At 43.9% G+C, this 12820-nt stretch overlaps 1 protein-coding gene across 1 annotated transcript in view; it reads right to left on the bottom strand.

The window, feature by feature from the left end:
- Positions 1 to 9343, bottom strand: part of LOC138822918 (huntingtin) — a gene marked incomplete at its 5' end in the record, with an annotated part of 115004 nt that extends 105661 nt beyond the window's left edge. The window contains one exon of the mRNA XM_070015895.1: positions 9300 to 9343. Coding sequence (XP_069871996.1) covers positions 9300 to 9343 — 44 coding nt within the window. The remainder of the gene's footprint in view (positions 1 to 9299) is intronic.
- Between the last annotated feature and the right edge of the window lie 3477 nt (positions 9344 to 12820).

The following is a 12820-nucleotide window of genomic DNA, read 5'->3' as shown; positions in this document are numbered from 1 at the left end:
CCAGGACAAAAAAGAATAATTTTTAAAAAGTGCTTCCTTCCCATTCAACCTATGACTTCAGATAGCCTCAAACTCAAGGTGAGGCAGAAGAGGAATATACAAAAGGGATACTAAGGGAACAAGGAAACTGAAGAACATTAAGTTCATCATTTTTTGGGAAGGGGGAGAGAACAGGAAAAATTCTAATACCAATGAAATTTAAAAAAAAACTTAGGTTGCACTGTGACTATTCTTAATGCAATCCTCAGGCTTCTAAAAATACACAGAAAATAAAATATGGCCACATGTGGCCATAGGGGAACACACACAAACAAGAACTCCAAAAGGGGGGGCTGGGAAGGTGGCTCAGTGGTAGAGCGCTTGCTTTGCATGCATGAGGCCCTGGGTTTGATTCCTCAGCACCACATAAGCAAAAAGAAAAAAGCTGGAAGTGGCACTGTGGCTCAAGTGGTAGAGTGCTAGCCTTGAGCTGAAGAGCTGAGGGACAGCGCCCAGGCCCAGAGTTCAGGCCCCACGACCGGACCAAAAAAAAAAAAAAAAAAAAACTCCAAAGGGGGAAACTAGGAGCCAAGATCAGGCAGGGATTCGCAGTGAGGAAGGAACCAGGGCCTGAACATCACTCTCAGGGAAGAATTCAGTGTCGACAGCAGCCCAGTTAGTGTGTTTCCCTTTACACCCTTTCCCAAAAGAATTTTTTTTTTTTTTTTTTTTTTTTTTTTTTGTCATTCATAGGGCTTGAACTCTGGGCCTGGGTGCTGTCCCTCAGCTCTTCAGCTCAAGGTGAATGCTCTACCACTTGAGCCATAGCACCAGTTCCAGTTTTCTGGTGGTTCAGGAGATAAGAGTCTCACCGACCTTCCTGCCCAGGCTGGCTTTGAACTGTGATCCTTAGATCTCAGCTTCCTGAGTAGCTAGGATTACAGGTGTGAGCCACTGGTGCCTAGCAGGAAGAGATTTTTTGTATTGAAAAGTTATATTGCAGAATACTGGTCATCCATAAAACCCCATTATTTGCTCCTTAAAGACACATGCCCTACCCCTGTTCCTGTTAGAAAGCCCTTCAGCGCAAGCCAGACATGGGGGTTTACACTTGTAATCCTAGCTACTTAGAAGGCAAAGATTGGGAGGGTTACTGTTTGAGGTCAAACTAGGCAAAAAATTTATGTGACCCGCGTTCCATTTCAACAAGTTGAGTATGGTGGCAGATGCATGTCATCCCAGCTAGATGGAAGCATAATAGCTGGGTCATCCTCCATGCCAACCCAGTCAAAAACTCAAGACCCTATTAGAAAAATTATTGAAGCAGAAAGAATTGGGGGTATGGCTCAAGTGGTACAGCTCCTACCTAGCAAGTATGAGGCCTTGAGTTCAAATCTCAGTTTTTTTAAAAAAAAAAAGCAGGGCACTGGTGACTCACAGCTGTAAACCTAGCTACTCAGGAGGCTGAGATCTGAGGATCTCCAGCAGGGATGGGCAAATTCAAGAGACTATTATCTCCAATTAACAAGCAAAAAGTCAGAACTGGAGGTGTAGTCAAGTGGCAGAGCCAGTCTTGAACAAAAAAGTTGAGCAAGATTGTGAAACCCTGAGTTTAAGCCCCAGTGTGTACACACACACACACACACACACACACACACACACACACACACACACACACACACACACACACACACACACACACACACACACACACACACACACACACACACACACACACACACACACACACACACACACACACACACACACACACACACCCGAGTCATCTTGTGCCTGGCATCTAGCTAACAACACATGACCTAGTCCCACAGATGCAGTAGAACACTGTGACGTGTAATTCCTGTCTAACTTGCTTTCCTTGGGTGTCTCCCTCCTTCATCATCTTCTAATCAGAACAATCATGCCTCATACCTAGCATGTTATACAGATAAATTGAATGGAAAAATTGCAAAGCAACAGAATAAATGGCCATCAGAAGCTCAGGCCACCAATACCTGACATCCTCATGATGTCTTGTGATGGGGCTGGAATGTGGCTTAATGATAAAGTGCTTGCCTAGCATGCATGAAGCCCTGGGTTCAATTCCTTAGTACCAAATAAACAGAAAAGGCCAGAAGTGGTGCTGTGGCTTAAGTGGTAAAGTGCTTACCTTGAACAAAAGAAGCTCAGGGCAGTGTCCAGGCCCCAAGTCCAAGCCCCATAACCAACAAAACAAAACGAGAGACATGGAAAGCTGAGGGGTGGGGTAAAGGAACTTCTTTAACTTCTGATTATGAGCTGGGCACTGGTGGCTCACGCCCGTAATCCTAGCTACTCAGGAGGCTGAGATCTGAGGATCGCGGTTCAAAGCCAGCCGGGGCAGGAGAGACGGTGAGACTCCTATCTCCAATAAACCACCAGAAAAACCGGAAGTGGCGCTGTAGCTCAAGTGGTAGTGGGCTCGCCTTGAGCTGAAGAGCTGAGGGACAGCGCCCAGGCCCAGAGTTCAAGCCCCACGGCCGACCCAAAAAAAAAAAAAAATTCTGATTATGACAATCCCATGCTTTTTTCATTTGGGAAAAGTCACAGAATTCTACATTGAAAAAGAGCCCATTTTACTGCATTTTAAGGGGAAAAATGTAATGAAAATAAAATGTTCTCTGTAATAAATCAAAGAAGACACAAAGAAATGGAAAGACCGCCCATGTACATGGATAGGTAGAATTAATATAAATATGGCCAAAGGCAATCCTCAAGTTCAACACAATCTCCATCAAAATGCCAAGATAGAGAAAAAAAAACAAAAATTCATATGGAACTACAAAAGTCCTCAAACAGCCAAAGCAATTTTAGGCAAAATAAGTAATACTAGAGGTTTCACAATTCCAGACCTCAAACATTACTACAGAGCTATATAACAAAAACATCTTGGTACTGGCATAAAAACTGGCCCAAAGACCAATCGAGTAGACTAGAAGACCCAGAAATAAACCCATATACTTACAATCACATGATATCTGACAAGGCAGCCAAACATATACAATGGAAAAAAGACAGCGTCCTCAATAGAGTTGGAAAACGTGGACATCCACATGTAGAAAACTAACATTGGATCCCTATTTGTCACCATGCACTAATATCAACTCGAAGTGCATCAAGGACCTCAACATCAAACCTGAAACTTGGGAACTCCTGCAAGATGAAGTAGGAGAAGCATTAGAACTTATTGGCATAGGCAGGAACTTTTTTAAGAGTCCAGGACACAGCAGTTAAAGAGAGAGACTACATAAATGGGACTCAAACAAAAAGTTTCTACATAGCAAAGAACAGTTACAGGGTGGCTTAAGCCTGTATTCCTAGCTATTCAGGAGGCTGATATCTGAGGATCCTGGTTCAACACGAGCCTAAGCAGAAAAGACCTTGAAATTTGTTATCTCCAAGTAAATACCAAAAAAAATTTGAAGAGGAGCTGTGGTTTAAATGGTAGAATATAGCCTTTAGCACAAAAGCTCAGGGACAGTTCCCAGGCCATGAGTTCAAGCCCCAGGCCCAGAATAAAATTTAAAATACACACACACACACACAAAAAGAGGAAAGAGAGGGGGCGGGGAGAGAACTGGGCACTGGTAGCTCACACCTGTAATCCTAGCTACTCAGGAGACTGAGACCTGAGGATCATGGTTTGAAGAAAGCCTAAGCAGGAAAGTCTGTGAGACTCTTATCTCTAATGAACCACCCCAAAACCAGAAGTGGAACTGTGGCTCAAAGTGATAGAGCACTATCCTTGAGCACAAATGCTCAGGGACAGCACCCAGGCCTGAGTTCAAGTCCCACGACCGACCAAAAAAGAAAAGAAGAGAACTAATACCCTCAAAATACAAGAAAGCTCAAGAAACTAACCCTCCAAAATTATTTTTATTTTTATTTTTTTGGGGGGGTGGGGGTCCAGTCGTGGGGCCTGAACTCTGGGCCTGGGTGCTGTCCTACCACTTGAGCCACAGCGCCACTTCCGGCTTTTTTCTTTTTGCTTATGTGGTGCTGAGGAATGGAACTCAGGGCCTCAGTCATGCAAGGCAAGTGCTCTACCACTGAGCCACCTTCCCAGCCCCGTTCTTCCAAAATTAATAAACCAATCAATAAATGGACAAAAGAGTTAAAGACTTCTCAGAAGAAATAAGAATGGCCAAGAAACACATGAGGAAATGCTCAACATCTGTGGCCATAAAGGAAATGCAAATCACAACACTGAGATTGTATCTCACCCCAGCAAGCTCTGCCAGCATTGATAATTCAAACAATAACAAATGCCAGCAGAGATGTAGGGGAAAAGGAACCCTATTACACTGTTGGTGGGAATGTAAACTAGAACAAATACTCTTGGAAGGCTGTTTGGAGATTCCTCAAAATACTAAACATGGAACTACCCTATCACCCAGCCGTACCACTCTTGGGATCCACCCGGAGCATTATAGCCCAGGACATGGCAGACACTTGCACATCCTTGTCCCTTGTTCACTGCTGCACTACTCACAATGGCCAAGCATGGAAACACCTGGATGCCCTACAACAGATGAGTGAATCAAGAAAATGTGGCACCTACACACAATGGGATTTTACTTATATTATTACATCATTTGCAGGAAAATGGACAAACAGAACAAATCATATTAAGTGAAGTAAGCCAGGCTCACAGAGACAAATGGTACATATTTTTTCTCATACGTTGAAACTAGATCTAAAATACAACTATACACGATAACATATCCAGGGCTCAATGCATTTACACATAAACTAAAGGATATACTTATGAGAAGAATCCAAAGGCATAGTTCCTCTAAGTACTGTTTAGCAAAACAGAAAGTGGAAATATGTCTTGACGGGAGCCAAGTCGGGGGAACAGAAAAGGTGGGAGGAAGGGTAAGCAAAGGTAGTGGTTATATTCAATGTACATTACGTAAGTAAGGATAGTAGGGGGAGACGGGGAAGAATGAAGGAAGAGATGACACTGACCAAAAAGCACTGTACTTATAACCTGACATAGAACTGTAACCTACTGTACAACTACATAATAGTAATCAATAAATGTTTTCTTAAGACTACTGTATTAAAACCTCTGATACAGGGCTGGGAATGTGGCCTAGTGGTAGAGTGTTTACCTAGCATGCAAGAAGCAGCCCTGGGTTTGATTCCTCAGTACCACATGCACAGAAAAAGCCAGAAGTGGCTCTGTGGTTCAAGTGGTAGAGTGCTAGCCTTGAGCAAAAGTAGCTCAAAAGGTTCTGAGTTCAAGACCCAAGACTGGCAAACAAACAAACAAACAAACAAACAACTCTGCTACAGTAGATCAGATTCTACCCACATTAATACAGCCATCAAAAAAAGTTAAGAGAAAGCGGATGCCAGTGGCTCATGCCTATAATCCTAGCTATTCAGGAGGCTGAGATCTGAGGATCTCGATTCAAACAAAGCTGGGCAGTAAAGCCCAAGAAACTCTTATCTCCAATAAACCACTCAGAAAACAGGAAGTGGTGCTGTGGCCCAAGAGGTTGAGCACTAGACTTAAGCACAAAGAGGCTCAGGGGCAGCACCCAGGCCCTGAGTTTAAGCACTGCAACTGATTTACAAAAAGAAAAAGGAAAAAAAGGGAAGTATTAATGATTTAGATTTTCAGCAACACCAAATCCAAGCAGAACCTTCTTTTTTTTTTTTTTTTTTTTTGGGGGGGGGGGTCCAGTCGTGGGGCCTGAACTCTGGGCCTGGGCACTGTCCCTCAGCTCTTCAGCTCAAAGCTAGCGCTTTACCACTTGAGTCACAGCGCCACTTCCGGCTTTTTTCTTTTTGCTTATGTGATGCTGAGGAATCGAACCCAGGGCCTCAGGCATGCAAGGCAAGCGCTCTACCACTGAGCCACCTTTCCAGCCCCAAGCAGAACCTTCTTGACAGGAGTCTCTGCTTTTGGACCTGAAGGTGGTAGACTGGAAGGTATGATTCATTCTCCCAGTTGCAACTGAAGGGGTTCAGCTAATACAGCCAGCATAAGCAATTGGGTGTGGCTGCCCATAGCAACTGTTCTCATCTACCTTCCAAAATAAGGACTGTCAGGCTAGTGCCGATGGCTCATGCCTGTACTCCTGGCTATTCAGGAGGCTGAGATCTGAGAATTCTGGTTCTAAATCAGCCCAGGCAGGAAAGTCCATGAGACTCTTATTTTTAACTAATCACCAAAAGTCAGAAGTGGAACTGTGTCTCAAACGGCAGAACACTAGCCTTGAACACAAAAGCTCATACCCTAAAATAAATAAATAAATAAGCCAGCAGGGCACTGGTGGCTCACACCTGTAATCCCAGCTACTCAGAAGGCTGAGATCTGAGGATCATGGTTCAAAGCCAGCCCGGGAAGAAATGTCCCTGTGAGACTCTCATCTCCAATAAACTAATCAAAAACCAGAAATAAAACAAAACAAAACAAAATGGCCTTGTGGCTCAAGTGGTAGAGTGCTAGCCTTGAGCACCTAGAGGCTTGGGGTCAGTGCCTAGACTCTGAGTTCAAACCCCACAACTGACAAAAAAGAAAGAAAAACCAGCTCTACATTAGTTAGCTATATGCCTGACGAAGATCTAGCTAGGCCTATGAAATATCTATCTAAGTGAGATACACACACACACACACACACACACACACACACACACACACACACACACACACACACACACACACACATACATACATATAAAACTATTATCTATACGTCTTCTATATTCCCATATATAAGATAAACCAGAAGTTTTTTTTTTTTTATCTGAGACTGGGATTCGAACTCGCTGTCTGACACTTTACACTCACTGGCAGGCTCCTTACCACACAAGCTACACTTCCAACCCCAAAAAGAAACCATTAGCAATAAACCATGTGGCCCATCTCTCAAGGCCAGCCACCTTGAACTTACTTCACAAGACTTAGCCAAACTTTATCAAACTCTGACTACTAAAGACAGAACACCAATCTCACAAACAAAATTAAAATTCAGGGGCTGGGAATGTGGCTTTGTGTTAGAGTGCTTGCCTAGCATGCACGAAGCCCTAGGTTCGATTCCTCAACACCACATAAACAGAAAACACCATAAATGACACTGTGGCTCAAGTGGTTGAGTACCAGCTTGGAGCAAAAGAAGCTCAGGGACAGCCGGGCACCGGTAATCCTAGTTACTCAGGAGGCTGAGATCTGAGGATCACGGTTCAGAGCCAGCCCAGGCAGGAAAGTCCGTGAGACTCTTATCTCCAATAAACCACTAGAAAACTGGAAGTGGTGCTATGGCTCAAGTGGTAGAGGCTCGCCTTGAGCTGAAGAGCTGAGGGACAGCACCCAAGCCCAGAGTTCAAGCACTGACAAAAAAACAAACAAACAAAAAAGCTCAAGGACAGTGCCCAGGCCCTGAGTTCAAGCCTCAGGACTGGCAAAAAGAAGAAAAGGGAGAAGGGGGAGGGGGAGGGAAAGGAAGGGAGGGAAGAAGAGGAGGAGGAGGAGGAGGAAAAAATAAGAATTCACTATTCTGCTTTCTGCCCAGCTCTTCCAGGGAATGGAGAAGAAGCCTTCTCAGTAACCAATGGCCCTTGGCTAGACTCTGTTAGCACCACTTTGGGTTTTGTCCCAGGGATGACAGATTACCCTAGAACAAGTATCACAGCACATCTGCATCACTAGTGATCAGCATGTGCCCACACCAGACAGGGGTCCAAAAAGAGTCCAAAAAAGAACAGATAAGTCAATGCCTTCCGTAGAACAGGTTAAAGAAAATCACCACTGACATCAAAGCTCTGAGCCAGTAGATGACTTACTTTAAACTTAAATTGATAAAACCAAAAGATGAAAAGTAGAAATGGTAAAGCCTTCTGGGAAGAGCATCAAGGATAAGTCCCAAATGTTCCTGAACTCCAAGTTTCTAGTCTGGGGAATCCTTCCAACACAAAAGCATGGTCTTACTTCAAACCTGCATTGACTACCAAGATCTGACTGTCAAAAACATGAAAACAGACTATCACAAAAATAGAGAACAGCTGGGCACTGCTGGCTCATGCCTGTAACTCCTAGCTATTCAGGAGGCTGAGATCTGAGGATAATGGTCCAAAAGCCAGCCAGACAGCAAGTCCATGAGACTCTTATCTCCAATTAACCACTGGAAGTGGTACTGTGGCCCAAATGGTATAGCACTTGCCTTGAGCTGAAGAGCTCAAGGACAGGACCCAGGACCAGAGTTCAAGCCCCCATGACCGACAAAAAAATAAATAAATCAGGTCTCCCTGATAAGTGGATGTTAAATCCAAAATGTAAGGTGATAAGACAAAATTAACAAGACTTAAGAAACAAAGGACTTCCACTCATCTGGTCAAATCACTACTAAATAACCCCATGCTACTGATGACATATATGGTGTATATGTGCACACTGGAGGAAAACCAGGAGGACGACCCAGAACTAGAGGGAACCAGGGAAAACATACAACAACAGGACCCATCAGCTGCACTGGACATTGATCAAAATGAACTAAGCAACTCAATGGCAGCGATGGGAGGGAGGGAATGAGTGGGAAAGAGGGAACAGCTGACGCTATGCAAAACAAAAGAAATGTACATACCACCCAATGTAGAAGAAATAACTGTATTGCAAAGCTCATAGAACTCATAAATGTTATAGACCACTATAGACAATTTGCCCCATGAAAGTTAGAATGTGTTTGTGACTTTAACTAAACATCACTATCCCACAATACTGTGAAATTTCGGAAATTATGTAATCACTTAGTCACAATAAAGAATTTGAAAAAACAAATAAAAAAAAGTACTATATACTTTAAAAAACCTGTAATTTAAAGCTTGTTTTGGTGCACACAGCCCATCTACACACCCAAAACCTCCCTAACTTCTCCGGTCTGTCCCCTCTCCCGCAGGCCCTGCCCCACATCCCACATGGCTTGTCCCTCAGCTCTGTTCAAGCACACCAGCTCAACAGAAATGCACACCACGTCCCCCACCCCTTTTCTCCAGGGTTTGTATCATAGGCCATGCTCACTGCTGGAGACTCAGGGCATAAAACAGAGCTGGCACACCCACGGCAACAGGGAGCTCTCCGAGCTCCTCAGCTGACCAGCACTCCTCGGCCCAAAGAGATGCTGCACCGCTGTGGCTACACAGGAGCCGGGACACACAGCCCAATTTGGTGAATGAGGGCTCTGGTTCTGAGGCTTAAGGCTAGACAGAAATGCTACGCTCCTTAATAGCTCCCAAGAGACTCCAAGACTGACCCTGTTATCTCTAGCACTCACCTTAGCACCTGTGGGGATCCAAGAGACCACCACACTGAAGAGACCTTTTATTTCTCCCTCTGGTGTGAGTAGGAATAACCATCTGGAGGGTGGACCCGCTCCAAGGGGGGTTAGCATGTGACTTGCCACGTGGAAGGATGGAGACAGAGAGGCTACATCACCAATATATAACCAAAGCAGAGACCTTTCCCTATACATCTCCAAAACATCTTTTAAAACTTATTTCTGCCAGGCACCCGTGGCTCATACCTGTAATCCTGGCTATTCAGAAAGCTGAGGTTTGAGGACTGAAGTGCAAAGCCAGCCTAGGCAGGAATCTCCCCTGAGACTCCAATAATGTGGAGCTGTGACTCAAGTGTTAAGTACTAACCTTGAGCAAAAAAGCTCAGACCCTGTCTGTGCTCAAGCCCCGAGGACAGCACAACAACAACACCACCACAACTAAACAAAACTTACTTCTAGGGCTGGGAAGGTGGCTCAGTGGTAGAGAGTACTTGCCTCGCAGGCATGAGGCCCTGGGTTCTAATTCTCAGCACCACATAAGCTGAAAAGCTGGAAGTGGTGCTGGAGTTCAAGCCCCACGACCGACAAAAAAACAACAACAAAAAACTTACTTCTATAATATTACATAGCAATTACTAAGGACTATATGTACTACTATGGAACAGTATCTACAACTTACTAAGTGGGCGGAAAAGTGCTATCAACTGTGCAAACAGAAAGGACGTATGTCAACGCCTGACTCTGCGTTTGTAAATCCAGGAAGATAGAGTGATTTTTTTTTTTTTTAGGAAGTGAGACTAAAACAACTGAGAGGAAAGCTCTGCTTTTTTTTTCAGTGCTGCCTGAAAATATTTTCATGACATGTATGTGTAACTTGTATAATGTTTTTAATAGCTAAAAAGATCAGCCAAAAAATGCTCTTCAAAAAGCAGTACTAATAAATTTGGGAAATTATTTAAATGCTTTAAGAACTTAATATTGTAACCCAGAAGCAATGTAACAATAGCGGAAGACTTGCTGTTTGAGGCAGCAGCAGACCCAGCGGCCCACACCAGAGCAGTGCAAACTGCTTCCTACCACAGTTGCAGTCCTATTCGGATTGGTCTTGTAGTTAAGGGTAAAAAAGAAATAACAGTATTTATTCCAGCTGTGGAAAAAAATATATAAATTTATCTTGTGCCAGGCGCTGGTGGCTCACGCCTGTAATCCTAGCTACTCAGGAGGCTGAGATCTGAGGATCGCGGTTCAAAGCCAGCCTGGTCAGGAAAGTCGGTGAAACTCTTATCTCCAATAAACCACTAGAAAACTGGAAGTGGCGCTGTAGCTCAAGTGGTAGAGCACTCGCCTTGAGCTGAAGAGCTGAGGGACAGTGCTCAAGCCCAGAGTTCAAGCCCCATGACTGACAAAAGAAAAAAAAAATTATGACTTGTGAAAAAGGCTATCATTGTGACAAATAGGCATGGATACACAAACCTAAAAATTCTGCCCAGGGGCTGGCAAGGTGGCTCAGTGGAAGAGTGCCTGCCTTGCATGCATGAGGCCCTGGGTTTGATTCCTCAGCCAAAGTGATGCTCAAGTGGTAGAGTGCTAGCTTGACCTGAAGAGCTGAGGGACAGCACCCAGGCCCAGAGATCAGCCCCCATGACCAACAACAACACAAAAAATTCTGCCCAATAAAATGTAAAAAAGCAGTACTAATACATTTTAATCCAGATGTGGACAAAGTACAGCCTGCCTGTTTTTAGATAGTCTACAAGTGAAGAAATGATTTAACACTCAAAAATAGAGAGGCAGAGACAGAGACAGAGAGAGAACAGAAGAAAAATAAGCTAAAAATGAGCTGGGTGCCAGTGGCAGCACCTTTAATCCTAGCTACTCAGAAAGGTAAGATCTGAGGATTGTGGTTTGAAGCCAGGCAGACAAATCCATGAGACTCTTATCTCTAACCAGCAAAAGACTGGAAGTAGAGGCATGGCTCAAATAGTAAAGTGCTGGCTATGAACAAAAAAATTTATAACAAGAGCAGGTTGCTCTAAATTTAAACCTTTGGCCGGACACCGGTGGCTCACACCTATAACCCTAGCAACTCAAGAGGCTGAGATCTGAGGATCACAGTTAAAAGCTAGCTAGGGCAGGAAAGACTCATCTCCAATTAACTACCAGAAAACTGGAAGTGGAATGGTGGCTCAAGTGGTAGAGCAGCAGCCTTGATCTGAAGAGCTCAGGGACAGCGCCCAGGCCTAGAGTTAAGGCAGCACAACTGACAAAATAGTAATAATAATAATAATATAATAATAATAATGTTTGCCAACGTTGGTGGACGGGAAGACTTAAAACGTCATCATTTTCCAAACTAATATACAAATTCAATATAATCTCAACCAGAATCCCAATGGGCTTCTTTGTAGAAACTGACAAACTGATTCTACAACTGATATGAAAATGCAGAGGGCTCTAAAATCCCTGAATAATCCTGAAAAGGACCAAGTTTGAGAACTCACATTTCATTAACTGAAACTCGTACAAATTTCAGTAATCAAGAGTGTATAGAACTGGCATAGGATAGACATACATATCAGTGGACTAGGATCAGGAACACAAAAATAAATCTATGTACTATGGACAATTAGTTTTCAACAAGAGACCAACGTAATTGCTAGTCTTCACACAGGGAGGCTAGCAACCGCCCTCCCCAGTATTAGAAACACCCTTATTCATATAGCCTCATACGATATATGTGGCTCTCTTCAGGTCTTTACTCAGAAGCCATCATCTTAGTGGACATTCCCTGAACATCCTGTCCAAAACATCAATACTGACACTTCCTAGTGCCTTTCCCTGCTTTGCGGATCCTTTTCATGTTTTATTAACATGTTTACTTATTTTATTTATTATGTATTTTATTTATCTATCTTGCTTACTATCCACAACCCTCCTTAGGATGAAAGCTTCATGCGGGCATAGCTTTGTTCCTGCACAGCCCTGCTCTCCAACAGTAGGGATGAATAACTAACTACAAGCAGAGGAAAATGAGATGAGATTCTGAAGATGAATGAGAAAGTGTCAAAGGCAAATGTCAATTGCTTCTTTCTTTTTTCTCTTTTTGCCAGTCCTGGGGCTTGAATTCAGGGCCTGAGCACTCTCTGTACCTGAGCTTCTTTTTTGCTCAAGGCTAGCACCCTACAGCTTGAGCCACGGCAATACTTCTGGATTTTTCTGTTTATGTGTTACTAAGGAATTGAACCCAGGGCTTCATGCATGCTAGGCAAGCACTCTACCACTAAACCAAATTCCCAGCCCCTCAATTGCTGCTTTTCTTTTCATGGGTCATGGGGCTTGAACTCTGGCCTGGGTGCTGTCTCTCAGCTCTTCAGCTCAAGGCTAGCACTCTACCACTTGAGCCACAGTGCCACTTCTGGTTTTCTGGTGGTTTATTGAAGCTAAGAGTCTCATGGACGTTCCTGCCTCAAGTCTCAGTCTCCTGAGTAGCTAGGATTACAGGCATTAGCCACCAGTTC

Source organism: Dipodomys merriami, unplaced genomic scaffold (genome assembly GCF_024711535.1).
Source record: "Dipodomys merriami isolate MVZ:Mamm:240054 unplaced genomic scaffold, mDipMer1.0.p SCAF_1175, whole genome shotgun sequence".
Classification (NCBI taxonomy): domain Eukaryota; kingdom Metazoa; phylum Chordata; class Mammalia; order Rodentia; family Heteromyidae; genus Dipodomys; species Dipodomys merriami.
Note: the sequence above shows the minus strand (reverse complement) of the source record. Positions and strands in the feature narration are given on the sequence as shown.